This window comes from Apis laboriosa, unplaced genomic scaffold, assembly GCF_014066325.1.
Source record: "Apis laboriosa isolate Shangri-la unplaced genomic scaffold, ASM1406632v1 scaffold21_cov150, whole genome shotgun sequence".
NCBI lineage: Eukaryota > Metazoa > Arthropoda > Insecta > Hymenoptera > Apidae > Apis > Apis laboriosa.
The window spans coordinates 2,346,127-2,374,014 of NW_025222365.1; the positions used below are offsets into that span (position 1 = coordinate 2,346,127).

Sequence of the window (27,888 nt, forward strand, 5' to 3'; positions counted from 1 at the left end):
AGAGAGAGAGAGAGAGAGAGAGGTGTACGAAGGTGTTAAAATTTTAATGATCCTCGTTATTAACGAGAAATGAAGAAAGGAAAGGGACGTTAAAGGAATGTTAAAAATCTCACCTTTTGTTTCTTCTTCTTGTTAATTCCAATAGTTTGGAATTAATTAACGAATTCGCGGAATCGCCGATATGAAGAGACGATTCGATGCGAGGACCGTTTCTCCCAGTTTTTATTAGGAATTATTTTAAAAGGAAGGAAGAAAGAAGAAAAAAACGCCATCTCTTAATAATTTTAATCTTTTTTTTAAGAACGCTTTTCGAATCGAGAACCGATTTCTAATCTCGTAAATACACCGGACTCCGGCACGGTTTATCGATTATTCCACGCGGTTATCTCTTAGGCTAATCGAGGAGGAAAGCGACGTTTCTCAGCGCGTGATACAAAAGGTCCGGTTGCACCGAATAACGGTACCCAATCGCGAGTATCCCCGGCGACACGCGTGTCCGGATAACGTGTATGAAAGACGCGTGTATGAAAACGTCTCGAAACGTGGCACGAAACTTCTATCCGCTCCATCCGGATAAGAAAGCAACGTAAAGATTTTTTTTTCAGAGAAAAATCCATCCAGGAAAAAAAAAAATATCCTCCTTCCTTTCGCGGAAGATTCCCCGATAAACGAACCGAAGACGCTCCGTCCTTCTCCGCTCGACAGCTAAGCCTCCTACTCTCCATCGTCGTATATCTCCATCCGTATACATATATATATATATCTCCTTTACGCGACGATTAAAACGTACCACCTACGTTTATATTTATCTATCACGGGTTATCTCTGCCGTGCGAGCAAACAAGGAGAAAAAAAGAAAAAAAAAGAAAAAGAAATGGAACTCGAGAAGGTATGTCGTTTCGATATCGCGTATATATATATATATGTATGTATATACATATATATATATACGCACATATTTACGTGTCTCAAACGAGAGACGTTTGAAACGATTCGATACCGTTCCAAGTACCGTGTGTAGATACGCGTGTTCGAACGAATACGGTAAGTTCGGTACATGCACTTCTTCGTTGGCCTTATTCGCGACGGATGTCACCGGTTGTACATACTTACGATATATATATATATATATCGATCTCCTCTTTCCTTCGATCGACCGAGCTCAGTCTACCGGACGATCGATCACTCGATTGCCAGTGAAGCGATACGGTGGAATAACGAAACTTTGGAAGAGAGCGAGAGAGAGAGAGAGAGAGAGAGATCTAAAAATTGTCCGTCCGCGATATTAATACATTCGTGGAAAAGCTTTACGTGTCCTTTTTGGAGAGTTTCGGGACCACCTTGACGTTAAAAAGTTTACCCTAGTGGAGACCACCGCAACGTCGGCCGAGATATTTTATTATCGTCGGTGAGGGATAGGAGGAAGCTATAGGGGATTCGCCGGAAATACATTTGAATTCTGATTCTGGGTTTTTTTTTCGAATTTTTTTAAATTTTTTTTCCTCTTCTTTATTTTTCTTTTTTTTTTTTTTTTTTTTTCTTCGTCGTTTCTTCGTCGATCTCGATGATGGAATATCGTATTTACGGGGCAGAGGCGTGCGCGAATCGCGACCACGTGGGTCTGTGGACGCGTCCTCCTTTATCCGGCTATCTATTCATAGACGAGAAAGCGAGCTGTCACCGTGACACGGACATTCGAAGACAAAGAGCGCGCAAAAGGAGAGACACATCGGGTCGTTGTCGTCGTCGGGACAAGCGAGGGATGGACCTTTTTACGGGTGGAGAGAGTACCGTACTTGCCCGTACCCACAGACAATTGCCCGAGGACCGTGGATAGGAATGGAATATTAAATACACGAGGGACGGGTTTAATTTAGCCTCTATCATATATCAGCTAAACGGAGATGCATTGTCCGTTTCTGAAATTGGAATACAAGTCCAACGCTTCGTGGTAAAAAGTAGATATAAATCGAGTGTGTCGATATTTTCTAAATCTATTCTAAATGGATTCTTTTAAAAGAAATCTAAGCTGGAAATACTGGAGTCCTGCGCTTCGTAGTAAAGAGTAGATATATGTATCGTATAATAGTCGATATTTTCTAAATCTATTCTAAATGGATTCTTTTCCTTTTAAAATCGTTTTAAAGCTGGAAACAAATTTAAGCGAAATAGAAGCATTTCATAGTAAAAAGTAGATACATATCGAAAGTGTCGATAATTTTCTAAATCTACTCTAAATGGATTCTTTTTCCTTTAAAATGTGGATACTTCCGAGCCATCAGTCGCTTTAACCAAAAAAAGTTTTCCCTATAACTATCCACTTGTCGTTTCCATAACCTCGACTCATTTATCTCCCATTAAATATCCTTGGGACACAAGGATATTTAAGTTTTAAAGTCCCAAAATAGCCATCGTTTACCATCTTTTCTTTCTACCTATTTAAATCTCTCGTCGCAAAATATGGCAAAATAATTGACCTTTCAAATTTTCGTAATCACTTTCCACCTATGAAAATATATATTCGGCAAATCGATTTGTTTTCGATCGATCGATATTTCGTCAACCGATAAATATATATATATATCGATCAAAAGGACAGGGATCTGTCGGCGGTCGAGCGACGATAAACTCGAAGAGGTAGTCGGTACGGGGACGTGGACGAGGTCGTCGACCCTCCCGAGTCGCGGTTTAAACCGAGTCTTTCCTCCCTGACCGCATCTCGAACCGCGACAGGCAACTTCTCTCGTCCACCTTAGGGACACGCAGCTTTCCCGCTCGTCCATCATTTCTACTTTTTTTTTTTCTCTTTCTCTGTTCCCAGATGAGAGAAGCGCCGAGAGAGGGGAAACGAGGACGGAGCTCGATCATCGGTGGGATGGAACGGTGGTCGGCGCGGCTCGCGATTCTGTGCACGGTGATCGCGAGCGTACGCTCCACCGACGACTTTCGACGCATAGCCTACGAAGGTAAACAAAAAAAAAAAAAAAAAAAAAGAAAGAAAAAAGAAAAGCGATTGTGATTGCGTTGACAAGAAGATATATATATATCGATAAGAGGAGAGAGATTCGCGAGCGATCGTGCCTTTCCGCACGTACGTACGAGCTTCTATTGCTATTCTATAAGCAGCGCGGTTACTCTCTTATCTTTTTCCTCGATTCCGCGGAGAAACTTGTGGATGTTTCTCGGGCGGAGGAGGATGAAGGAGAAGGAGAGGATCGTGATTATTCGCGATCGATCGAAGCGTGGGCGTGGAGGCGCGTCGGTCGCGTGGCGGTTTCGATCGATACGCCTTGCGATTCATTATTCGTCCATTTTTGTCTTATGCGAGAATGAGGAGAAAGAGAAAGAAAAATTCGATCGATACGTCTATATTTGTCTTACGTTGAAGTTTACGTGTAATGGGAAAAGAGAAAAATATTGATAGTCTGCACGTGATGGATTTATCTATCTATCTTTATCTCGCGCCGACGAGGACGGAAAGAGCGAAAAAAAAATTTTGATCGCGTGAAGTATATCTGCTCTGCGATCGATTTGCGGATATCTTACGTCGATGAGGAGAGAAGGATAGATGTATAACGGAGAAAGAGCAGAAAAAAAATTCGATCAATATTTCTCTTATACTGAGAGAAAGATGTGTAGTAGAGAAAGAAAAAAAATCGAACGTTTAAAATGTCTCTGCTCGTAATCGATTTATTTATCTTTGTCTCGCGCCGGTGACAGAAGAAGGAAAAGAAATCCACGATTGATTGATTCGTCTTTGTCTCGCATTGGTGAACGAGTGAAACAAAAATTCAATGGTCTGTCTTTGCCCGAGATCGACATATCCATTTGTCTTACATTAACGAGGAGAGAAAGATAGTTACGTAATAGAGAAAGAGCGAAAGAAAAAAACGTCTCTGCTCACGATTTATCTATCTTCGTCTTGCGTCGGTGAGAAAAAGAAGATAATAAATTCGATCGTTTGATTTTCCTTCGCTCTCCATCCAATTTGTTGATCTATGTCTTGTTGATTTTTGTCTCGCATCGATGAGAGGAAAAAAATGAAGAATGTTGAAAAGCGAAAAAAGAAAAAAAAAATCGCCAATCTCAATGAAAATCGAAAGAAGGAGAGAAAAAGAAAAATTCGTTCGAAAAGGATCTCGGCTCGCGATCGATTTGTCGAGCTATCGCGTCACAGTGAGAAAAAACGCGGAGACATTAAGGAGGAACCGAGACAAGAAAATCCTCGATCGTTGTTAACTCTGTCTCTGTCTCTAGCGAAAGAAGGATGGATATATACGAAAGAGGAGGAAAAGAAAAATGGGATCATCGTAAGCGCGGTGGAAACACGGCCAGCTGGGAGAGAGTCGTCGAAAGTTTCGCCTCGAATCATTCGCGACTCGAGTCTATGGAGTCTCTGTTTCGAGACTCGGCCACGCTTGTCGCGTAGGCGTGGAGCGTGGCACGCGTCGCCACGCGCGCGTATTTTCGCTGCCTCCTGCTTCCGATCCTGCTCCTGATTTTCAAGAATTTAACCTTTCTTCTTCCCTCTACGTTACGCGTTCTTTTATACTCATTATTCCTCCTCCTTATCACAGATTACATTCGTTTAACTTAAATCGACCATTACTCGGTAAACTTATATAAGTTTAAAACTATCCAACGTAATCGAGCTTAACTTGGACAATCCACTAGAAGAGATGAGGAACCAGTTACAACGCGAAGATTATCCTTAACCTTAATTAGAATACGGATCTTAGTTTTTCCTTTCTCCCGCACGAGGTCGCGAAATTACGCATCCGTGGCGTCCTCTAAACGTCCTCCTACGTCGTAACGTTTCGTTTTACTATTATTGTCCATTCGTTTTTTGCTCGTCCCCATCTCTCCCTTAGGGAGATACACACACATATGTGTGTATACGGATAAACGGGAAGTAAGAAAGAAAGAGAAAGAAAGAGAAAGAGAGGAGGAAAGAGTAGAAGAGGTGCTACATCGATCGATGCAGGAAAAGGAGAGAGAGGAAAAGGGAAGGAAAAAGAAAAGGCAAGAGAGTGAAGGGAGGATACCCGAGAGAGGCCTTCGAGATCAGGTTATGCTAACTGGGGCCCGTTCGTCCCACACGTATCTACTTATAAGCGCACGTACGCAGTTACACGTACGAGCGCGACGCGGTCGTGTGAGTGGCAGGCACGCGCGACACAGGCAAACGCGTGGCTGGATACGTGGAAACGCGAGAGGTACGACGAACCGGAGGCGCGGAGGGCTACCTTTGCGGAATCGTTTCGCTGCGTCGGCAAACCGGCTGAAAAACAATAAGACGAAGACGAGGATTAGCAGAAGTAAACGGGGAACAGGAAAGAGAGAGCGAGGTAAAACGGGTGAAACTCGCGCGCGCGTACGCGCCTCTTTTTGCCCGATGCTGACACGATGAAAGTAGAATTTTCGCGATTCTCCATTATTTTTCGATACACGATCCCTGCTTCGGTCTTTTCTTCGGTCTCGGGGGTAAAAGATGCGAAGAAAGTGGAACAACGATTCGAGCCAAATTTACATGTTACAATGTTACAGATCACTTTTTCTTGAATCTTTCAAAAAAATGCTTAGAAGAAAGTTGAGAAATGATTCTCTAGATCTTTCAAAAGATGATGGAAAGAAAGTGGAAGAGCCAAATTTTTGTTATTGTCGGATTTTTTGATTTATTGATGATCTTTTCTTGAATCTTTTAATAAAAATATTAAGAAGAAAGTTAAAAAATGATATCGATCTTTGTTTGGATCCTTTAAAAAATGCTGAAAAGAAAATTGAAAAATGATGGTGCACGATGAATGATCCTTGTTTGGATCTTTCAAAAAATATTTAAAAAAAAAATTAGAAAATGGTACACGATCCATCCTTGCTTGGATTTTTCAAAAAATATTTAAAAAAAAAAATTGAAAAATGATACACGATCCATTTTTGCTTGGATCTTTCAAAAGAAAAAAGGATCGAGCCAATTATTATTGGATATTTAAATGTATATAATATAATGATCCATGATTGAGTTTCGTCCAGCAGAATATCAGCAGATCGAAGAAAAATGATGGACGTTAAATTTTTTCAGGGATGATACGTAGCTTGATTTCAAATGATTCTTCGAATTCTTCCATTTTTAAATCGATCCTCTTAATTAATCGAAGAAAAAGTAAAAGTTTATTCAACTTTGCCGATGTATAATCGATGATCCCTGCTCCCGAGTTCCGCGAATCGGATCGAGGAATGCGGGGCGAGTAAAGGGACGAACGACCACGGCTTTTCACAACTGCCATATTTTTCTCTCAAGATCGATGATCTACGATCCACGTCCCGCGTCCCACCAAGAACGCGAGAAAAAGTAGAAGATCCTAGGAAGAAGAAACGATTCAACTTCTCGAAGCGGCCAGCTTGCTAAACTAGTTTGTCCGGAAGCGAAAAACGGCTCCTCTTTACATCCTCCTCTTCTCGGAACGTGGAAATCGCGACACACAACGAGAAGAAAAAAGGGCAAGAACAATCTCGAATGAAATTCCTCGAAATTCGACTCCTTAACGAATATCTCGTTATCGAAGATATCTCTAAATTCACCCCCCTCTCTCTTCATCCATTGTTTCAGATTTGGCGAACACCAGCCTGTTTCAGCAAGAGGGAGTCACGTCGTATTCCCAATTGCTGTTCGACGTGGCTAGACAACAGGTCGTCGTCGGCGCTCGGTACGTATAAACCAACCAACAATTAAAATCAGTTACTTTCCTTTTTTTTTTTTTTTTCTTATGCAACAAAATTTGACAGAAACTTCGAGATAAAAAAAAAGTCAAATTTTACCGCTGTTTCTTCTATTTAAATTATTTCTTCGTCTTCGATCGAAAGGATCGATCGAAAATTAATTATCTTGGAGTGCGAATTATTGTTATATTTATAGCCAAGTAATATATGTACGTAACAACAGCACGACGAGAATAGCACGTTTCCCTCGACCTGTTCTGTTAAATAAGTTCGATCGATTTTTCGATCCCGGACGGGTGGAATGCACCCGTTGTTTACACTCCCGTGCGATAAAAGTAGTAGCGTGTAACGAGACGGATGACGGGAACGAGCGGGTTGCATTCCGTCCGCTCGATCGGCTGCTCGAAATCGTGGAGGAACGCTGGGGCCGGGCGCTCGATCGATTTTTCGCGATTAAAAGAACGCGCGATCGGATCGAGCCGTGGAAAGGAGCGTACGCCCTCGTGTTACCTTCTATTAATAGAACACGTTGGTTATTAACCACGACCCACGTACGCCCGGCCAACTAGGAGGAACGCCGCGTACGCTGCCTCGTTTCTTCGATGGGAGGGGAAGGGGGGGGGGGAAAAAAAAAGAGATTCCAACCTCGTTTTTCGCGAGAAAAACGAGAAGCGTTTTGCACTCCCGTTGTACAGAGAAACGTGGACGGATGGATGGAAGAGAAGGTTTCCCACGTATGCGGGAAATTCTTTTCGTCGATCGAGAAAAAAAAATGGAAAATGGAAAAAGGGAAACGTGTCGACGTCGACGCGGAAAATGATATATCGTGATTGGAATTGGAGAGGCGGAGGGGAGGAAGGGAAAGGGACTAGCCGCGTGCACGCGACACGGCGCCACGATTTGCATTCTTCCAGTTTGATTCGCGTGCTCGACAACCGTGACGTCACCGAATACTACCTTATCGAGAGCGTATCGCACCGCGACAGGTATATATGGGAGCGAGACGCGCTTTCCTTGCCTCGTTGCGTAACAACTCCTTGGTCGTTTTCTTTCCTAGGATCCAACTTTGCTCTTTAAGCTCTTTACTTTCGAAGTAAATTCGATGTGTTCTCTTAAATTCTTCTTCTTCTTTTTTTCTCCCCTCCTTTTTTTTTCTTGCGATATTCAAATTAATTCGCAATCGTATATCTCGTTACACGAAGCAAAGAAAGGTTAGAAAAGTAACAGGATCACAACAGGCAGTGTTAAGCGGCAGTTGTCTTTGAGTTAAGTTGAGCGAGGGGATCGATTCGTTGTAAAATTACGTTGAAATAAAAAATTAAAAACCATCGGTTGGAAACCACTGATGCACATGGGAGATACCTTGCGATCCTATGATAGTTCCGTTGTACAAGATTCGAATTCCGCGGTATTGGCTCGTACAGACTCGTGTTCCTTTTTTTTTTTATCTCGCGATATTCAAATTAGCTGCAATCGCGTATCTTTTTTACACGTACGTGAAAGCAAGAAAGCTTGGAGAAAAAATTAGGACAATCTTCGAGTTGAGAGGTTTAATATCCTTATAAAACATAAATATGTAGAATGAATTAAAAAATGAATAGCGACATAGATTGGAGATCACTCTAAGGGATAGATGCGCACGAGTGACGCGACACCGTTGCGATCCTGTTGCACTTCCGTTGTGTAAGTTAACAGGTTCGTGTTTCGATCGATTCGAATATTTTTTACAATTTTCGCAATTGAATTACATCGAAAAATGTATCGAATCGTAGAAAGGCAATGGAAGGGAATAGGATGCTGTATTCTATCGAGCCTGAACCCTTAAACGATTACATGTGATCGGTTAAAAATCGACCCATTTCGAGTTGAGTCGCAATTTCATTCTGTGTATGCGCGCGGCCATCGAACTCCATTAGACGTTGAACAAACGCGAGTCGTGCCCAGAAGTTACGTCGGACGAGAACGAGGTTGGCAAATGATCCATCCTATTCGTTTAACGAACAGGAAACAATCTGTCTCAATAGGATTGCTCGTACATACAGTGTATGCCACTTAAAATCATACGTGTAGAGATTCGTTTTTATAACACGTGAAAATTTTACAAAACGATTAAAACTTGAACGAAAACGCGTAGTTTTTAATAATAAGAAAGCAATAAGATTAGGAGTTTCCTTAAACGTACCAAACTTGAATATTGCTTAAAGATTATATTGCGAAGAATTTTCATCTTTAAGAATATATCACTCTATTCGTTAAATGTGTACGATTCTAAGCGATACTCGTTACATGTGCACACGTCTCTGAAATCAGAAATATGCAAAATTTTAATTTTTAAAGTTAAGAATAAATTACTTCGATAAATTATCTCAATAATTTATCATTTAAAGCATCGAATAATCGTAGATAACTATAGTTTTAAAGTTGGCTGAGATTCAAAGTTGCGCATTGGCCCGTTAAAAAAGTAACTAGCCAAAAATTTAAAAATAGTTACTTTAAATAATTACTTAAGTAACACTATTTAAAATGCTTGAATAACATTTATTCGTAGCTATAATAGTTGATCCGCGGTTATACGATTATGCTTCGAACAATAACTTTATTCTCAACTTCAACTATTACAAAATCTCTGACTCAAAATAACTTTATCTTAACTAGTTACTTTTGCAACGGGTTAATGCTCTGCTCTGTACTTTCGCCTCGCGTCCTTTCTCAAAATTTTAGCATGTCGGCACACGTCCGACGTACATACTCGACGACCGAGCTGGAGCCGCTTCGCTCGACTAACGATCACTTTTGGTCAGGTCGGTTCTCGTCGCGGCGTAGCGCCCACGTAGGCGCCGTTTATGCTAGTTTCCTGCGGCGTGATTGCGCGACAGCTCGAAAGGCGGCGCGCGCCATTTTCCACATGTCCTCCGTCCCACGCGTGTAAACACGAAAAGCAGTAAACGATTCCGATTCCAGAGATAATCTGTACCGGTTGACTCTAACGTCGTTGTCGCCTCTCGAACACGCCTCGTGGCCAGCGCCCGAAAACAAGACCAATACCTGCCAGAACAAGGGGCAGAGCGTGGAAGATTGTCGCAATTATGTCAAGGTGTTGCTTACCAATGGAAAAAGTCTGTTCACTTGCGGCACGTACGCGTTCAGCCCTTGGTGCACGTGGAGAGAGGTGAGCGAATCAGAGAGCGAGAGATGGAAGAATTCTCGAACGTATTATCGACAGTAGATGTCACTTCGAGTTAATATTTTCTAGATTGAAAACATCAGTAGCGTGACGAGCGAGATGTCGGGTGTTGCGATGAGTCCCTATTCGCCACACGCGAATGTCACCGCTTTATTGGCAAGAGGTCCAACCGGTGGACTCTTCACCGGGGCGCCTACTGACTTCTCTGGCTCTGATCCAGCCATTTGCAGAACTCTTGCTTCGCCAAATCTCAGAACGCATCAGTACGATTCCAGGTGAGTTTTATTCTCTTTCCAATGTATTTCTATCGACTTCGATATTCCACGTGCGTGTATTCCACGATTGACTTCAGATGGCTGAACGATCCTCAGTTCGTCGGCAGTTTCGAAACCGAGGACCACGTGTACTTTCTGTTTCGCGAATCAGCCGTCGAGTACATCAATTGCGGCAAGGTGATCAAGCGAGTTCGGCCATTATATTCTCTCATACGTGCGTACGTTTGATATTAAAAAAAGATGGTCTCTTTTAGAAAATTTATTCGAGGATAGCAAGAGTGTGCAAGAACGATCGCGGTGGACAAATAATGATGAGAGAGGTATGGACCACGTTCAGCAAGGCACGATTGAACTGTTCCCTTCCAGGCGAATTTCCTTTCTACTACGACGAAATTCAAGGCGCGGTTTATCATCCCGAGGAAAAAATCGTTTATGCGACGTTTACCACGCCCATGTAAGTAATATCTATGCATCGTATCGTACCGTTTTTCACGTTCACCATATATTTCCATCTAACGCTTCACTCGTGAAGGAAAAAGAAGAAAAATAAGAGATTCGGTATGTATAGTCGCAGAAATTCCTAAATCAGTGCCGTTATCTTTTTTTTTTTTTTCCCTGCTTTTCTTTGCCTCTCTCGTGCACGACGCGAAGAGAAGGAAGGCCTCGAGAATCGCTAAAGTTCCCGTTTATTTTTAGCAACGGTATTGCCGGCTCGGCCATATGCGCGTTCAACATGTCCGCGATCACCGCAAGCTTCAACGGACCCTTCAAACATCAAGAGAATTCTGGCGCTGCGTGGGAGAGGAGGCCGGTCTCTCATCACAATCGACAACGGTGCGGCTCGTTCGCGAACGTCGCCCCTCATCAGATCATAGATAACCAAAGGTACCAATTGATGGACGATGCGGTTCAAAGCACCACCCTCGAGCCCTTGCACACCGCTCTGCTCGAGAGATTCACGTTGATCGCCCTCGACGTGACGCCGACCAAGCTGCACCGCAGCGTCACCGTACTCTACGTCGCCACCGATGTTGGCTTGCTCAAGAAAATCTCGGTTTTACCCCGAACGCAAGAAACCTGCATCGTCGAGGTGTGGGGTCCTCTACCCTCCACGCCGATCACCTTGCAATTCTTAAAAGATACGCAAAGTTTGTACGTCGGTACAGAATTCGGTTTGTTGAGGTACGTTGCCTGTACAACGAATCTGTACATGAATCATTTGAACCAGAATCCAATCTTCTCGTAATTTCCGTAGAATACCAGCTGCCCAGTGTCATCGACACAGAACTCGCCAATCCTGCCTGAACGCCCAAGAACCGTATTGCGGTTGGAACGAGCATCTGATGAAATGCGCACCAGCCCCGAAGCAAAATCATCTCGCCAATCATTGGCACCAGGAGGTGACCAAGTGCCCTGTACTCACGGACCCCGTGGACGGTGGTTGGAGTGCCTGGAGCTCGTGGTCTCCCTGTCAACACGGCACCGCGGAACACTCGCACTCGCACTCCCATTCCCATCTTCATTCCGAGCATGCCGAAGCGGTGAGTCGAGAGATCCTCAAGTTAAGCTCGATTCGCGCAAATACACAGACATTCCATTCACGTTTCATATTTCTCGTCAGCCCGCGGATATCTGTCAGTGCCAGACCCGGGATTGCAACAATCCGCCTCCTCAGCATGGTGGAGCGTCTTGCACAGGAGCGAGAGTCAGAGTGACCAACTGCACGGTTCACGGCGAGTGGACAGCCTGGTCGGCCTGGTCGGCGTGCTCGCAAACCTGTGGGTTCGCGATGAAAACGCGACGACGCACGTGCACGAATCCAGCCCCGGCTTTCGGCGGCCGAGTCTGCGTGGGACACGACCACGACGACAATATCTGCATAGACCTTCCTCCATGTCCGGCGAAAGACGAGGCACCGCCACCCGAATCGTTCGGCCAGTGGTCCCCTTGGGGTGGTTGGAACGCTTGCTCCAGGCCCTGCAACGGCGGTAAGCGGGACACGGTGGTTTTCCTCCTCCCCTTACGCGCCTTATAATAATCCATCTTCGATCGTGTGTTCCGCAGGAATACGAATACGAAGGAGAACGTGCGAGAATCCTTCGCCACGAAAGTCTACCACAGTCGAGTGCAACGGATGCGACACGCAGGTAATACGTTCGTCTTCTCGAATAAGTGAGAATTCTTGAACGACGTATTTATTTATTTTTTATCGTAGACCGAGGAATGCAACACTCATCCATGCATCGAGACGAAAAGATATTCCGGTTGGACACCGTGGCTGGCTGCCAACGGCAGCTTTCAGAGTTCGAGCATGGGTTACGTGGAGAAACGGTTTCGATTCAGTTGCCGCGCGCAAACGGATGACCCGTCCAGCGTGAGGGTTCAACTGGCCAAAGAGGAGGAACGCTATTGTAGAAACGACGGCTCCTGTATGAGGAGAAACGCGAATCAGAAATCGTACACTGATCTCGCGATAGAGGCCGGATGGGGCGAATGGTCCGCTTGGAAGACTTGCGATCGCCTCTGCGGCGGAGGTTCTCAGCACAGGGTCAGGCAATGCGAATCACCGCCATGCGAGGGTTTATCCGTGCAGACCAGACAATGCAACGTGCATTCGTGCCGACCGAGCGCAGTCGGGGACATTGCGATGGAAGGGCAGTGGTCCTGCTGGACTGACTGGTCCGAGTGCTCGGTTTCGTGTGGCGTCGGGATACGCTCGAGAACGAGAGAATGCCTGGGGCCGGAGAGCTGCGAAGGATCGAGTTTGGTAAGGGAGACTTGCGAGATGGCCAGTTGCGAATCGTTGATCGGTTGGGACACGTGGTCGCGTTGGACACCTTGCGACAACGATCATCAACAGTATAGAAAGAGACAATGCCTTCAACACGGCAGTGGAATGTGTCAAGGAGCCAGCAGAGAAACACGCGACTGTTTACCAGATTGCTCGGGCAATGGTGAGCGCAGGAATGAGATTCAATACGATTTCCTCTTTCCTTGTTTTCATTGTCCACCGTAGAATTTTTGATATAGAATCTCGTATAGAATTTATGCTACATTTGTACATTAATTTTTCAGAAGTGAACGCTTTATGGTCGATGGAACGTTCAGGCATAACGATCGGCGCTGTGGTGGGCAGTTGCGTGGTCGGTTTCCTAGTTGGCTTGGCCGTGACCGCAATTCTAAGCTTCTACTATATGAAGCGGCGACAGCAACGAATTCCAGGCAGCCCTCATTATATCAGCAAACAAAATTCCTACGTTACGGTTCCTATGAAGGAGGTAAAGTTATCATTTATTCGCGAATAATGACAATGCGAATAATACATACGTTTTGGAATAAAACGAGATCTCTGCTTGACATAGGTAAACACCAAGCGACAACCTAGTTTCTCTGGTAGTACAAACGGTAACGGAACTCTTCGTGGAAAGAATAATCCAAATGTGAATACTCTTGGAAGTCCTAAATTATATCCAAAGAGTCTTGATTACGAGTCTGCTACATTGAAGCGCAACAGTCATGGGCAGCAACATATTCGAGTCGATCCGGATCAAGACAAGTACTATTGAACGCCGATCAATGTGCAATACGCATGAAGAAATGTATAAATTTATTTCGTCATCTAATCATTTTTCGCGTTTCGACTAAACTACACGCGAGATTAATATCTATGAACAAATATCGCCATGAAGGCGTGAAGCAAGCACAGCGCTTTTTAAATAACAAATGATTATCTATTTGGCGATCGCGCGTGCTTGAATATCAATTTAACCGAAGACTAAAATCCAAACGGACCAGGGACAAAGGCGCAATGCACTTAAACGAATCGCCTTTACTTGAAATCAAGTGATATTTATCCTGTATACAGTTTTATTTTGTGACAGACACGAACACGTCTGGTTTCGCGTCATATGATTCAGTGCCATCGTTACGACGAACGCTTGCATCATTTCACAATATCGTTAAAGACGAACGATAAAGAACGGGCGTGTAACGTATCGAATTGTACCTATCACATGTGTGTGCATTTAAATGCGATTAAGATATGAATGAGAGATGTGTGAACGAATTCATAATGTGCGTATGTGCATTCATGCAAATATAGAGCGTGTGATTTGCGCATTTTTTATTATTGGCTCACATTGAGTCGCGGTTATGTGTCAAGTTATGCGTGAAAAGAAGTATAATCGAAAATGAAAGAGAGTAGGAAGATAAAAATGTTTATATGCGCGTCGCGATTCGGCGTAAAAAATGACCAAGCTTTTAAGACTCGATTTAGCCGGGAATTTGATTCGAATTATTTCGAGTCGACGAATTTTATAAACGCTTCATGCCGTGGCATAGTATCACGCGATTATAATAAAAGGAACGAGATGAGCTCGCAATAATAAATCACCCGGGCGAATTCATTTTCTCCTGATCTTTCTTTCTTATTTACTCGGTGAGAGCGCGTAGACATTAATCCAAATTAATGTTTACAAATCAATGGCCAATTCTTCGATCTTGTTGATTACGTAATCCATTGAAGCTTTACTCGGTGGTGGTTGACAGTTGATCACCATACGGAAAAAGTTTCCAAGTTTTTTAAAGGACAGTGGCATATATCCGATCATTAGCGTTCCATTCATCATCATACGTTCCTTAATTTTAGGTGCAATCTCGTATAATTTATCCCACCATTCTTCAGTTTCTGGTTGATCTCGCATGCTCGGTGGTATATACCTATTACGAACCGAAACAAAGAGCAATTGTAGTTACATGAAGCAATAGAACACTTGTATCGATGTACAAGAAAAAATAACTTACCAAAAACAAACGTTACAACCTTCGTATTGAGGAAGTACCAAGCGAAATCCGCTGCGATTTCGAATTCGATCGATAAAGTATTCAACAGCTGATATAGCAAGTTCCACGGATTCGCGAAGCCCTTTGGTCCCACGTGCTTTCCACATCAACCAAAACTTGGCTCCATCGACCTACAACAAAAAGGATTGTTGTCCTATCGAGAAAACGAAAACCTTTGCTTTAAATTATCTAACTAACTTCATAAAATCATCACCTTTCTTCCACATTGCAAACTTTTGTCACCCGTGTCCCAAGATACATCATAATGTTTGTCTTGTTGAAACAGATACTTTGCTCCCGCGCAATTTGTCTCGTGTAAAATGTTTTTACCTTTGACCAGAAACAATGAGCATTGCAATGGAGCACCAAGTGTCTTGTGGGGATTCCACGCCACGGAGTTGGATCTACATCAAAAAATCTAATTATTAAAATATATGAAGATTTAAAATAATGAATCTAAAAAATAAAATTACTACTTACAGTTCGATTCCTTTTAATCTATTTCGATATTTTTCCGAAAACAATAACGTGCCACCGAGACATGCCTATAATGAAGAAAATCGAATTATAATTGAAAATCTTTTATTGTCTTTATATTATCATATTTGTACGAACGTCAACATGTAACCATAAATTTTCCTCACGACAGATAGCTGCGATATCCGGCAATGGATCAAAAGATCCGAGAACTGTAGTGCCGCAGGTGGCATTCACGAAGAATGGTAAGTGACCTTGTCTTCTGGCTTCCGCTATGGCAGCTTTCAATTCGTCCGGTCGCATACGTCCCAATTCGTCGCACTTTATCTATGCGAATAACTTTTATTAACAGATGAAAATGCAAAACAAATGTTGATAAAAATTAATGCTCTTTTTACCTTGTAAACATGATCAGTTCCTAAACCTAACCAATGAGCTCCTTTCGAGATTGAATAATGGCCAGCCTCGCTGGTAAAACAAACGAGCGGTGGAAGTCCCGCGAGACCCTTCTTCTTGACATCCGGAATCATTTTATATCTAGCTAGCACCATACCATACATGTTAGAGATACTACCGCCAGGACAAAGAATTCCATCTCCGTCCGGCATGGACGGATATCCGATCAATTCCAAAGTTTTTTCTATCACTTGTCGTTCCATCAAAGTAAATACAGGAGCTACCTCATACGTGTATCTAACGATATGAATTAAATGTGTATTGTATCGTTTCTTCTCTTTTTTATAAAGAAAAAGCATATTAAAGAAAACTTACTGGCTTGTATTCAACATATCCGTCAACCAAGATCCAACTAGGCCATATTCGTCAACGCCAGCGTAAAGTTGATTATGAAAGTGTGGACTGTACGTTTTGACGGAATATCGAATCGTTTGTCGGATCGCATTTTCGATTTCATTTTTATCAGCTGGTTCCTCGGTCAGTTTAATTGGTAATCGTTCCTGCAAAACGAAAAGTAATGAATAAATGTTCGAAATGAACGAATAAAGTATGGAATTAAATCATAACTCACTTGCAATTCATCCGGATGAACAAATCGTACGAGTGGTTCGTTGCCCGTACGATCGAACGCATTTTCTTCCTCGAGAATTTCGAGCAGTTGTTTGAACAGCTCGATCGTTGCCTTCGTAGATGACGAAGCGTCCATTGCGTGTCGTAAACTAAATCCTTACTCTTGGTTAGATCAACGATATCGAGACAACGCCATTCCCCCACGCTTTAATTTTCGTTCTTCCATTCGTTGTTGTTTATTTGATCAGCCACTTGCTGGACGCGGAAGATCGAAATCATTGCAAGCACAACACGCGATACCAATGTTGACCGCGTATTTGTGATAGACGAGATATCGACCGGAAATTTTCGCGTCGCGCAATCAGTCAGACGAATACGGTCAAATGGGTCGATGAGTCGTAGAAATGCAATACGAGATACGGTCGATAAAATCGTACGATAGAGTACACAAGTATATAGGAGTAACAAGTGTTATGATAACAAAAATAAAAAAAAAATACTAAGGAGATGAGAAGAGATTATTCCTATATTAAACTCGAATACAAAAGTTTAATTTCTGATAACGACGAATATATGGAAAAAAAATATATCGAGACGTTATCTTTGTGAAGGAATGGTGGAACGAGAGAGGTTAGGCGTTAAGACGGACTCGTTTCGCGAGAAAGGATTATCAGTAGAAACGACGTTTCGACCACTGATGAGATCTATCGGAAGTCGAGGAACCAAACCCTTCATTGAAGCCCATTGTCCTTCACAGAGTTCGTGAAACGTTAAACGAAGCAACAGTCTGCCACCGAGAGTACCGGGACCTCTACAAACCGCTCCTGCACCAAATTCCCAAATGCCCAAATTCTCGGACGAGTTTGTGTCGTTTACCCGCGTTAGGTACATTCTTTGCAACCATGTAGCTAGATAGGAGGCAGCACAATCGCAGTGCCATGGGTTTCTAGCGAGACGAAGTTGTTCGATTAATTCTACGGCGTCTAAAATTCGAGGCGGCAATGACGACAAATAATTCGATTCTAGCTGCCTGCTGACAATTATTAATTATTCCATTTTCCTGATTATTAATTATTTCACTTACCGATTGTTTAATCTTACTCACAGTTTTCGCAGATTCGGTGTATCTTGGAATAGTTCGGGATGCATAATTCTCAAGTGATTCGAGTGTAGAAAAAGAGATGTCAAATTAGATAAGCCTTGGAACGTGCCGCGCAATAAATTCTCTATTCCATTTGCGTATAATACCAGTCTTTCCAAACTGGCAGACATTGAAAACAGTCCAGGCGTCAAGTTTCTTAAACGATTGTGTCCCAGTTGAAGTTCCTTCAACGCTATCAAACCTTGAAACGCAGTCGGATTGATCTATGATGTAATGCGATACGTATGTATCAACGAACGAAAAGAAAAAAGCGAAAAGATCAATGAACGGTATACATATGTATGAATAAGAGATGTGGACGGAAAATTATGTAGAATGTTTTTCTGTTTTCCAATATTGGCAATATTATAATAATTTTTACTGAACCTTGCAAATAATAATTGTTTTCTATTATTAGGCCCACACGATTAGATGCGAATGTACGCCATTTTGATCCTGCTGCAATGATTTCGCAGGTTATGTTTCTAATGCGATATATAATCCCACTATACTAAAATAAGATACAAAATTTCACGATTTTTTGGAAATTAATATCAATTTAAAAGAACTTTTTTGATTTTTTTCTAATTTAATAATTATTTTAATTCATTGTTCTTCCAAAAAATGACAACTAATTACAGTTAAGAATTAAACGACCACTCAAACTTAATTATTACACGTAAACTATAATTGATATGATCATAAAATTTGTATACTAATTAATCTAAGATAAAATTACTGCAATGTTCTTAATATAAAGAAAACAAAAAATATTCTATGAATTTTTCGTACACATTACGCACGTATCCGATATTTACTCGAGCTATCTTGTTATTGGACATTTCAAGAGAGTTTAGTTGTTCGAGAGGCGCCAGTAATCTCGCAGATATCTCCGACAATTGATTACTTCTGAAGTTCAACTCGCGAAGTGACGTTTGCATCCGAAATAATTCATCGGGTAATTCCCTCAGTCGATTTTCCTCCAAACCAAGATATTTGAGATTTGTCAAGTCTTTAAACAGGTCGACAGGTAGAACCGACAGTCGATTTTTTCCAAGCAATAGCTCTTCCAGCATGGTCAACCCGTGGAATACTCCCGGTAAAAAGCTCGATATTCGATTACAGGAAAGATCGAGCAATACTAGCAACGTTGTGCTCAAGAAGAGGCTCTCTGGTAGATTTCGCAACTTATTGGAAGACGCATCTCTGCATCGCATCAGGAGCCAAGGAGAAGATACATTTAATTAATTAGAAAAAGGTAAAAAAAAAAAAAAAAAAAAAAAAAACAGAAATCAAAAGAAAGAAAGAAAAAAAACAATAGATATGATCAAATGAATTTTCTCGATTCTTTCTCGACTCGTTTGTTTTTTATCGACTAATCAAAAAAAGATCGATTTGATCACTCACAGAATACGAAGATTTCGTGTGTTGAAGAATTGAGATCGATGCAATTCTCCGAGTAAATTTTTGCTCAATCTGATGCGCGTAACAGCGTGCAACGAGAAAAACAAGTTTAACGGAAGATGCTCTATCGAGTTGTCGCTTAGATCTCTGAAACGAACGATCATCAAGAAATTCTCTTGAGCGCTACGTTGCGAAACCGTAAAACCGGCTCTGCGATTCCTTTTTTTTTTTTTTTTTTTTTACTCACAGATGATTCAACCGTGTCATGTCCAAAAAGGTATCCCTGTGAAGCGTTGTCAGTCGATTACCAGCCAAATCCCTGAAAGCAACGGTTTCTCTCGATTCTAATCAGATTCTTTTCCTTTTTGTTTTCTTTTCGAGAATCGTTAGCGAAAAGAAGGAAGAACAAGGAGGAGAGGGAAGGATGGAAGGAGGGCTTACAATTTCAACACGTCCCGAGGAACTAGCTGCGCCGCAGGAAGATCCAACAGATCCTGTCTCCAACAAGACACCAATTTTATTTCCGGTTGACATCTACACGGCCCTTCAGCGCAAATCTCCCAGTCTCCCTCGGCTGAGCTCATCTGCCAAACTGTGAACCATTCGCATGACATTCCCGTCGCTGATTCAACGATTCAAGAAAGAAGAACTGGTCGATGAGAGGAGATAAAAAAAAAAAAAAAAAAAAAAATGGCCACGCTTACCGGGTTGCTCGATCGCTCTGAGTCTTCTTTCCAGACGAGATAAACGGCTCTCGAACTCCTCGAGAATCGTAGCCATGACGACGTTACTGTTCGTCGCAATCGAAACGTTCTCTCCTTTCGTTATCGGTTCCGACCTTACACCCATTGCCACCGATTGCTCGAAACTCGACCCGGGATTCGCGCAATCGCGAGACGCCTCGGATCGGGGTTTAGCTTCGAGTGACGTAATGAAAACGATGGTCGTAAACACGAGGAACGTACGAACGATCGAACGCGAGAGGCGACTCATTCTTTCGCATGGAAAGAATATTCTTTTCTTCCTCGAAGGACACGACGATTCCATCTCTCGAGAGTCTCCAAGAGCGAGTCTCTCTCGCGCGATCGTTTGATCGTTCTTCTCGCCCTTCTCTCTTTATATTTCGCCTCATTCCTCGCACGGTCTTCCGGTCTATGTGCTCGTTAATTCATAGTTGCAGCTTTTGGCGTAACGCTACGAGATTGACAAACAATGGACGAGCATCCACGAGCTGACGCGGCCGTGTAATCGTCCATCTACCACTTATCGTAATCGCTGTTTACCCGACCCCCATGATGCTTCTCTTAAAAACTTGAATCAACGTTCTCTCTTAAAAAAAAAAAAAAAAATCACGAACCGTACCTCGATGCGTATTATCTCTTCACACCGAATTTTAATGGTATTTATTTTCGTTATTTCGTTACAACAAATTCTCATTTGTTCAATTTATGATAATTCTTTTTTTTGTATTTTTTCAGGGTCATTTTGGTTAAGAAAAATCCTGTTCAAGTAAAAGATTACGAAGAATGTCGAAGAAAAGTCGAAAAGATTACCTATCGAGTGAATCAATCGCGCGACTTCTCTTCATTTCTTTTATTTTCACACTCGCTAAAATCTAAAGCTAAAAAAAAAAATCACAAGCCCGTCGTTACATAAGATTGCTTAAGCATTGTTTTTCCTCGATCATGAAGAAGCTGCCGTACGTGTGATGCGAGGTGAGGTGAGATCCTTCGTTGCCGTTCAAGAGAGCCTCACGCCACCCGATCCTGGACACTCGCCCTTGCTCTTCACCACCAATTCTGTAAAAAAAAAAAAAGGTTTAAGAAAGGAAAATACAACGAAAATATACGTTTCTGTCGAACGGGCACGAGGTAACTCGCACACTCACTTGTCCCCATCTCGCAGTTGTGAGCGTTGAGAGCGCACTCGGTGCCGAACGTTCTCGGCTTAGAGGTGGCGTCGTTCGGATCGTGGGCGCAAATCGGATCGTAAGCCGTGCCGCATTCACGGGCGCAGTCCTTCTTCTTCTTCGCCGCCTCTTTGGCGGCCTTCACGTCCTTCGAAGCGGTCGCGGCCTCCTTGATCTCCTTGGGCTCTTTGACCGGTTTCGTCGAAGACGGAGAGGTGCTCGCCGTCTCGGCGAACGCGAGGGCGCACGCGACGACCAACGCTGAGTGGAGATAGCCGCGGAGATGTACGTGCGATTATTCAATTGAAGAAGGAGGAAAAGCAGGAAACAGTGCCACGTTTTCGAAGAATTTCAAAAGGGGAATTAAACTTCATCTTCGTCGTGTCACTTTCAAATGGAACGATTTAAGTTTATGTATATATATATATATATATATATATTCAGATAAAGAGGAGACAGAGTGAATACGAATTGAATTGGCCGTAACTCGATAAATAGGTCGCGTCCTTTTGTATCAAAATCTTTTTTCGTATTCGTTTCGACATTTGGAATCGACCCTCCAAAGATGCGCCACGAATTGTACATTACACATCCTGTGCATGGCACGTGTTCTCTCTCTCTCTCTCTCTCTTCCCCCCTCCTCCTCGGTAATTGATCGAGGAAAACGAAGGAGCAAAAATTGTCGCGACACGTTTTCACGCGTGACCTTAATTCGATCCTCGTTAACAAACGTGATCGACTTCCTTTTCCTCCACCGCGTAGTCAAAGTCACGCGCCTTCTCGAAAGACCTTAATTCGTTCCTCGTTAAAACGTGATCGACTTCCTTTTTTGCTCGCCGGGCTTAGTCACCGACGAATGTCACGCGGCACGAAAAATAACAGCGCGTATGTATATATATATATATATATGTATATATATACATACGTATGTATACGTTTCTTCTTTCGATTCTGTTTACTTACCTAGTAAAACGATCGACTTCATGATTCACACAGGTGAAAGGAAGCGAGCAGGCTGCTGCGCGCGGGACAGAGAACGACGAAGGCGAAACTATACTCACCCGTCGAGGCAAAAAACGACTGAAACATTGCCGGCTGTAGCAGCACCGTTTATAAACGAACACAACACATCCCCACCGTGTCCTCCGGTCCGGAAAACTCGAGAATAATAACAGAGGATCACGTAGCGGCAATCTTCGAAATTGGTCGCGCCTCCGCTCTCTTCGCCAAGCGGAATTAATAATAATAAGTGTTGCGATTTCGTTGGAAATGGAACGAAACGCAAAGTGGAAAGAAGCGAAAGGCACGCTTTGTGTATTGGACGGCTAAACGTCTTTATTTGGACGGCAAGCGTGTACATTGTAAATATTATTGTTTACCTAGGTAACGGATAAATACGCGATAAAGGATCCCGTAAAAAGATCAACGAGAAATATTCGCAGAGAATCCAAGCTGTTGGTCGAGAATATTAATTAACGAATGGATCGTTTAAACGAGAAATTAAACGAGAAATTAATCGTTATTAAAAATTGAGGAATGGAATTAAAATTTTTGTTGTGATAAATTTTCTTACGAGAGAGGATGCACACAACAAATGTGCCTAGGAATTTTTATAATATTCATAGTGAAATGAATTCATTACCATTGCTAATATCTCGAGTTGATCTGTAGGATCCTTAAGAATCGATCGACGACCGAATTCATGATCGGATCGAGAAAAAATATTTTTCCAGAAACGAAATTGCGATTTCAGGTTAAGACTTCTCTTGTATGAGCCGAGTTTCCTCCATGATATAGTTCTGCAACAGTTGTTCGTAATCCGGCCAGGATTCATCGTGTTCCTCGAAGGCTCTTCGTATTTGGCACTGAAGCGTCGAGGAGCATTCTTTATCTGAGCTCGATCGTGGTTTATCCATATTGACTCCGTATTGCTTCATCGCGTCATGCACAACCAAGGTTAAGCGATTCAATCTGTCCCACACTATCGAGTTTGCTAAAAGTGTAAAAATAATTCTCAAAAATATGCATTTTCGCAATTAGCATCTCGAGTTTAAAAGATTTCCTTATAAATTCTACTTAAAACTTTAAGAATTTAATTTAAAAATCCAAGAACTGATACTTCTGCAACTCTGTATCAGAAAGTAATTTTTAAGAATATATATTTTTTCAATCTTGATTCAAAAATATTCCTTTACAAATTCTGCTTAAAACTTTAAGAAATTAATTTAAAAATCCAAGAACTGATACTTTTGCAACTCTGTATCAGAAAGTAATTCTTAAGAATATATTTTAATAGAATATATTTTTATATTATATTCTTAAGAATATATTTTTTCAATCTTGATTCAAAAATATTCCTTTACAAATTCTGCTTAAAACTTTAAGAAATTAATTAAAAAATCCAAGAACTGTAACTTTGCATCAAAATAATTCTTAAGAATACATATTTTTCAGCATCTCAAGTCAAAAAGATTTCTTTAAGTCAAAAAGATTTAATTAAAAATTCAAAGGCTTCTGCAACTTTGCATCAATAAATAATTCTTAAGAATAGATATAAGAATTTCTCAACTACTATCTCAAGTCAAAAAAATTCCTTTAAGGATTTAATTAAAAATTCAAAGGCTTCTGCAACTTTGCATCAGTAAATAATTCTTAAGAATACATATAAGAATTTCTCAACTATTATCTCAAATCAAAAAGATTCCTTTAAAGATTTAATTAAAAATTCAAAGGCTTCTGCAACTTTGCATCAGAAAATAATTCTTAAGAATACACATAAGAATTTCTCAACTATTATCTCGAGTCAAAAAGATTCCTTTAAGGATTTAATTAAAAATTCAAAGGCTTCTGCAACTTTGCATCAGTAAATAATTCTTAAGAATACATATAAGAATTTCTCAACTATTATCTCAAATCAAAAAGATTCCTTTAAAGATTTAATTAAAAATTCAAAGGCTTCTGCAACTTTGCATCAGAAAATAATTCTTAAGAATACATATAAGAATTTCTCAACTACTATCTCAAATCAAAAAGATTCCTTTAAAGATTTAATTAAAAATTCAAAGGCTTCTGCAACTTTGCATCAGTAAATAATTCTTAAGAATACATATAAGAATTTCTCAACTATTATCTCAAATCAAAAAGATTCCTTTAAAGATTTAATTAAAAATTCAAAGGCTTCTGCAACTTTGCATCAGTAAATAATTCTTAAGAATACATATAAGAATTTCTCAACTACTATCTCAAGTCAAAAAGATTCCTTTAAGGATTTAATTAAAAATTCAAAGGCTTCTGCAACTTTGCATCAGTAAATAATTCTTAAGAATACATATAAGAATTTCTCAACTATTATCTCAAATCAAAAAGATTCCTTTAAAGATTTAATTAAAAATTCAAAGGCTTCTGCAACTTTGCATCAGTAAATAATTCTTAAGAATACATATAAGAATTTCTCAACTACTATCTCAAGTCAAAAAGATTCCTTTAAGGATTTAATTAAAAATTCAAAGGCTTCTGCAACTTTGCATCAGTAAATAATTCTTAAGAATACATATAAGAATTTCTCAACTACTATCTCAAGTCAAAAAGATTCCTTTAAAGATTTAATTAAAAATTCAAAGGCTTCTGCAACTTTGCATCAGTAAATAATTCTTAAGAATACATATAAGAATTTCTCAACTACTATCTCAAGTCAAAAAGATTCCTTTAAGGATTTAATTAAAAATTCAAAGGCTTCTGCAACTTTGCATCAGTAAATAATTCTTAAGAAACATTAACATTAATTAAAAATTCAAAGGCTTCTGCAACTTTGCATCGGAAAATAATTCTTAAGAATACATACTTTCTCAACCAGTATCTCGACTCAAAAAAATTTCTTTACAAGTTTTATTATAAAACTTGGAGAATTTAATTAAGAACTACAAATCCAAAGGATGACGTAAACACCACCAACTGCAACTTTGCAATCAGCTACGCCTCAGAATTTTAATAAGCACTTTAACATATTACCATAACGATCGAAAAGATTAAAAATTGCCATATTAGATCTAAAAAAAAAAAAAAAAAAAAACTAAAAACAGTTACACGAGAGAATAATACCGTTCAGAAATCGACGTCCTTCGTCCTCATCGTCTTCGTTCTGCATATTATTCCCCTTGTCACCTTTCTTGATCTCGAGTTTCGGAATGAACAGCAACAGGCAGATAACAGCGATGAACTTGACGATCATCTTAAAGATGACCAGCTTGAGAAGGATCTTGGCCAGGGTGAAGGCGTTCAACTTGAGCGCGAACGGCCACGAGAAGTCGATGGACGGGAGGGAGAGCTGCACCGACTCGGACATCCCGTGCGGGGCTCCGTAAGCTGGAACGGTCGGCCGTTTTCGATCATCGTCCGGAGAATCGAAAAGAACGAAGACTATTCTATCCACTTGAACGTGAAAACCGAGCCTAATACGATACCTCGTGTCTCACCTTGCTGTGGCTGGTGCGGCGAGTAACCACCTCCGTTTGCCCCGTACTCCCCGTAAGAAGAATAATCGTTGGAGGATGAAGGAGGCCCGTAGGAAGGTGGTCCGTAAGAAGGTGGTCCGTAAGAAGGTTGGGGCGGTCCGTAAGTATTTTTAACTGCGTTAAAATCGACGGACGTGCGACTAGGCAGGGAATAAGAGTCGCTGGGCACCATGGAGAAAGAGTCCCGATCCACGTGAACGATTCGGGAGGAGGAAGCGGGTATCTCGGAACGTTTCGTGTAAACCGGCCCCAACGATTGCTCCTTCCTTCGATGGAACGATCCTGATCCAGTTCCAACCACGTCGACGATCCCCTCACGGGGATCGGTGCTGGTGCGAGAATGCCTTAAAGCCTCCAGGTAACTGTCCCTGCGGTAACTGAAAGGACCGCCATTTTTTCTTTCAACGCTTCTATTAATGGACGAGTCTCCGTCGGAACGAGCTTCCATCTTGTCCTCCTTGTGATTGATAACAGACGATGAAACGTTGGACAGATTAACGTCAACTTGGTTTTCAGGTATCACGGTCCCGTTCCCGAATCCGTGCCCGTTCGCGACAAGGATCAGTGGCAACAGAAGTGCAAGGACGGGGGAGAAATCTCTTGCACGATGCGCGATCATCGCACGAAAAAAGAATGGAACAAGTCGGAAGAGCGAACACAACTCGCGCGAGCGCGAGCGTTTTTCTCTTATTTTTTTTTTTTTTTTTTTTTGGAGAGCCGAACGATCTTTCGATCGAACGATACCCGCGGCGAACGAATTTCGAATGGTAACGTTGGGACGAGCGAGGGAACGCTCCAAGTTCCGCCATGCTTCCCCCTCGAACGACGAGGAAACGAAGAATGCATATTAAGCGGGCGTAACGGTTTAAGGCCCGAGGATTGTGTATTCGAGGATCGTTTTCGCCTCGGCTTCGAATTCGCCACCTCCGTCGTATTAACGGTGTCGGTTGTTCACTCCGCTTTGTTCCGATCCGAAAGAATGAAACGAGACGCGGTATACGCTCCCGTGGAAAGGCGTCGTTCCATTGTCATTCGTTCGAAGTAACGATAACGGTGTCGTCGAACCTCCTACGTTCCCTACGATCCACTGGCACACTTAATAACGCGGCACGAAAATCGGTCGCGGCGTGCCACCGCGTTTCACTCGCGGAAAGGGAAATTCGAGTGATCGATGACGTTGCTCGGTGGATTTGCCTAGGCAACGAACACACCCAACCACTTCTTTTCCAGGGATTTGTATAAATATTAATATTTGTTACTTCATCCTCGTCAGACTGATTAATTAAGAAAATTATATTATATAATCAACCAGAGAAAGTATTTTTCGAAATAAGAATAAAGATTAGATAGATATCAAATTTAATTTGTGAAGGTTACTAATCGGCATCGATAATCATATTGTTGGCAAAATCATGTCGTTGGAAACGGTTAAGACCTCGTAAGTAATAATATATTCGACTCTTTCTTTTCTTTGCTTTGATTCTGATTAGATCTCTTTTTACGGTGATCTCTTTTTATGTTAGATGGATCAAGTTTGGAAAGTGTCGGGACTTTGTCCTGGTCGGTAAGGACACGATCGCGATGGCCTCCGGTATCTATATCCGTTTCCATGAATTTGGATGCAAAGAAACACGAGTGGAGCGATTCGACGGCGGTGAGAGAGGAGACGGTGCGTGTTGCCTCGCTGGACTTCCGGTGAGTCGCTTTCGTCTCGCTTTGGTATGAATAAACAAAGGAATGAAAACGTGTCGTGCGATACATCGGCAGGTGGCACCGATTTTCTCCGTGATCGAGAGGAAATGCAATCCAAGGATCTCGGTGTTCGCTTATCCCACGATGCGAAGGATTAGTCAGTGCACCGGAAGCGAGGAAAAGATTGGCTACTTGTGCTGCGCGTTTGCTGGTACTGAGTATCTGATTGGTCAAGGCACTTACCCTGATTTTTGCTTGTTACTCTGGAATTGGAGAACGGGTGAACAATTGACAAAAATAAACGGAATGGACGTGACAAAATTTGATATTAATTGCACAAGAATCACGTAAGTATTATCCATAGAATATATTGATTACTTTGTAAATGAAAAAAAAAATTATTAAGTTTTATTAAATTATCGTCACAAAATAATCAAAGTAATTATGTTCATTTATGTTCTATGAATAGTATTTAAACATCAGAATAATCAAAGTAGTTCCATTTATATTCCATGAATATATAAAAATCACAGAATAATCAAAATAGTTCTACTTATATTCCATGAATAGTATTTAAGTAGAATTACTTTGATTATTCTATTCTGATATTTAAATAGAATATAATTAAACGTGAATATTTTTTAAATGTAATTGTAAAAAGTAAAGTTCTTCATTTATAATCAAACAATTAAACAATATGAAGAATAAAA

The 27,888-nt window shown here is 41.4% G+C and overlaps 5 protein-coding genes and 3 long non-coding RNA genes across 14 annotated transcripts in view; 3 read left to right on the forward strand and 5 right to left on the reverse strand.

Moving 5' to 3' along the window:
- Positions 1-14,561, forward strand: part of LOC122713009 (semaphorin-5A) — a 20,104-nt gene extending 5,543 nt beyond the window's left edge. For both annotated transcript variants that reach the window (XM_043933126.1, XM_043933127.1), the window contains exons 2-14: positions 2,822-2,966; positions 6,608-6,704; positions 9,679-9,886; positions 9,971-10,176; positions 10,254-10,353; positions 10,431-10,630; positions 10,873-11,358; positions 11,432-11,717; positions 11,798-12,164; positions 12,241-12,323; positions 12,392-13,130; positions 13,252-13,454; positions 13,539-14,561. In XM_043933126.1, the coding sequence (XP_043789061.1) occupies positions 2,822-2,966; positions 6,608-6,704; positions 9,679-9,886; positions 9,971-10,176; positions 10,254-10,353; positions 10,431-10,630; positions 10,873-11,358; positions 11,432-11,717; positions 11,798-12,164; positions 12,241-12,323; positions 12,392-13,130; positions 13,252-13,454; positions 13,539-13,742 (3,324 nt within the window). In that variant the 3' untranslated portion in view covers positions 13,743-14,561. The remainder of the gene's footprint in view (positions 1-2,821; positions 2,967-6,607; positions 6,705-9,678; positions 9,887-9,970; positions 10,177-10,253; positions 10,354-10,430; positions 10,631-10,872; positions 11,359-11,431; positions 11,718-11,797; positions 12,165-12,240; positions 12,324-12,391; positions 13,131-13,251; positions 13,455-13,538) is intronic.
- Positions 8,312-9,961, reverse strand: LOC122713023. Its single transcript, XR_006346443.1, has 3 exons — positions 9,823-9,961; positions 9,467-9,762; positions 8,312-9,017 (listed from the first exon to the last, which is right to left on the reverse strand). It is a non-coding gene; the product is annotated as an uncharacterized LOC122713023 (long non-coding RNA).
- Positions 14,562-14,578: 17 nt separating the features above from the next.
- LOC122713014 (glutamate decarboxylase 1) lies at positions 14,579-16,879 on the reverse strand. The gene is made up of 8 exons (XM_043933140.1): positions 16,523-16,879; positions 16,267-16,451; positions 15,894-16,188; positions 15,634-15,822; positions 15,499-15,563; positions 15,233-15,422; positions 14,980-15,149; positions 14,579-14,895 (listed from the first exon to the last, which is right to left on the reverse strand). The coding sequence occupies exons 1-8, from the start codon at positions 16,655-16,657 to the stop codon at positions 14,649-14,651; spliced, it is 1,476 nt and encodes a 491-aa protein (XP_043789075.1). The 5' UTR covers positions 16,658-16,879; the 3' UTR covers positions 14,579-14,648.
- Positions 16,880-17,066: 187 nt separating this feature from the next.
- Positions 17,067-20,113, reverse strand: LOC122713013 (platelet glycoprotein V-like). 4 transcript variants are annotated; one of them, XM_043933138.1, is made up of 7 exons: positions 19,771-20,113; positions 19,508-19,658; positions 19,314-19,385; positions 19,070-19,213; positions 18,481-18,868; positions 17,627-17,886; positions 17,067-17,467 (listed from the first exon to the last, which is right to left on the reverse strand). In XM_043933138.1, exons 1-7 carry the CDS (start codon positions 20,111-20,113, stop codon positions 17,119-17,121), a joined length of 1,707 nt encoding a protein of 568 aa, XP_043789073.1. In that variant the 3' UTR covers positions 17,067-17,118. The 4 variants fall into 4 exon arrangements, with proteins under 4 accessions (XP_043789073.1, XP_043789072.1, XP_043789071.1 ...); XM_043933137.1 differs by having other exon boundaries at positions 17,067-17,551; XM_043933136.1 differs by having other exon boundaries at positions 17,067-17,554.
- LOC122713021 lies at positions 17,960-19,650 on the forward strand. The gene is made up of 3 exons (XR_006346441.1): positions 17,960-18,692; positions 18,788-18,920; positions 19,448-19,650. It is a non-coding gene; the product is annotated as an uncharacterized LOC122713021 (long non-coding RNA).
- Positions 20,114-20,321: 208 nt separating the features above from the next.
- Positions 20,322-20,687, forward strand: LOC122713022. The gene is made up of 2 exons (XR_006346442.1): positions 20,322-20,465; positions 20,545-20,687. It is a non-coding gene; the product is annotated as an uncharacterized LOC122713022 (long non-coding RNA).
- Positions 20,645-22,094, reverse strand: LOC122713020. Its single transcript, XM_043933148.1, has 3 exons — positions 21,939-22,094; positions 20,955-21,236; positions 20,645-20,865 (listed from the first exon to the last, which is right to left on the reverse strand). Exons 1-3 carry the CDS (start codon positions 21,958-21,960, stop codon positions 20,807-20,809), a joined length of 363 nt encoding a protein of 120 aa, XP_043789083.1. The 5' UTR covers positions 21,961-22,094; the 3' UTR covers positions 20,645-20,806.
- Positions 22,095-22,333: 239 nt separating this feature from the next.
- On the reverse strand, positions 22,334-27,193 carry LOC122713016. Of its 3 annotated transcripts, XM_043933142.1 has the most exons (4): positions 26,864-27,193; positions 25,436-26,751; positions 25,074-25,337; positions 22,334-22,968 (listed from the first exon to the last, which is right to left on the reverse strand). In XM_043933142.1, exons 2-4 carry the CDS (start codon positions 26,103-26,105, stop codon positions 22,730-22,732), a joined length of 1,173 nt encoding a protein of 390 aa, XP_043789077.1. In that variant the 5' UTR covers positions 26,106-26,751; positions 26,864-27,193; the 3' UTR covers positions 22,334-22,729. The 3 variants fall into 3 exon arrangements, with proteins under 3 accessions (XP_043789077.1, XP_043789078.1, XP_043789076.1); XM_043933143.1 differs by having other exon boundaries at positions 25,448-27,193; XM_043933141.1 differs by having other exon boundaries at positions 25,436-27,193.
- Between the last annotated feature and the right edge of the window lie 695 nt (positions 27,194-27,888).

Excerpts from the sequence above, each read along its gene's own strand:
- LOC122713016 (XM_043933142.1), bottom strand. The coding sequence starts at position 26,105 with ATGATCGCGCATCGTGCAAGAGATTTCTCCCCCGTCCTTGCACTTCTG. Across the intron at positions 25,338-25,435 it reads ACAGCAAGGTGAGACACGAG|CTTACGGAGCCCCGCACGGG; the intron begins GTATCGTATTAG and ends CGACCGTTCCAG. Across the intron at positions 22,969-25,073 it reads AGGACGTCGATTTCTGAACG|CAAACTCGATAGTGTGGGAC; the intron begins GTATTATTCTCT and ends TTACACTTTTAG.
- LOC122713013 (XM_043933136.1), bottom strand. The coding sequence starts at position 20,113 with ATGGAATCGTCGTGTCCTTCGAGGAAGAAAAGAATATTCTTTCCATGC. Across the intron at positions 19,659-19,770 it reads CAGAGCGATCGAGCAACCCG|TTTGGCAGATGAGCTCAGCC; the intron begins GTAAGCGTGGCC and ends AATGGTTCACAG. Across the intron at positions 17,555-17,626 it reads ACACCGAATCTGCGAAAACT|CAGGCAGCTAGAATCGAATT; the intron begins GTGAGTAAGATT and ends AATAATTGTCAG.
- LOC122713020 (XM_043933148.1), bottom strand. The coding sequence starts at position 21,960 with ATGAAGTCGATCGTTTTACTAG. Across the intron at positions 21,237-21,938 it reads GAAGTCGATCGTTTTACTAG|CGTTGGTCGTCGCGTGCGCC; the intron begins GTAAGTAAACAG and ends ATCTCCACTCAG. Across the intron at positions 20,866-20,954 it reads CAACTGCGAGATGGGGACAA|AATTGGTGGTGAAGAGCAAG; the intron begins GTGAGTGTGCGA and ends TTTTTTTTACAG.
- LOC122713014 (XM_043933140.1), bottom strand. The coding sequence starts at position 16,657 with ATGGACGCTTCGTCATCTACGAAGGCAACGATCGAGCTGTTCAAACAA. Across the intron at positions 15,564-15,633 it reads ATTTATGGTTACATGTTGAC|GCATGTCTCGGTGGCACGTT; the intron begins GTTCGTACAAAT and ends TCTTCATTATAG. Across the intron at positions 15,423-15,498 it reads AGATTAAAAGGAATCGAACT|ATCCAACTCCGTGGCGTGGA; the intron begins GTAAGTAGTAAT and ends TTTTTGATGTAG.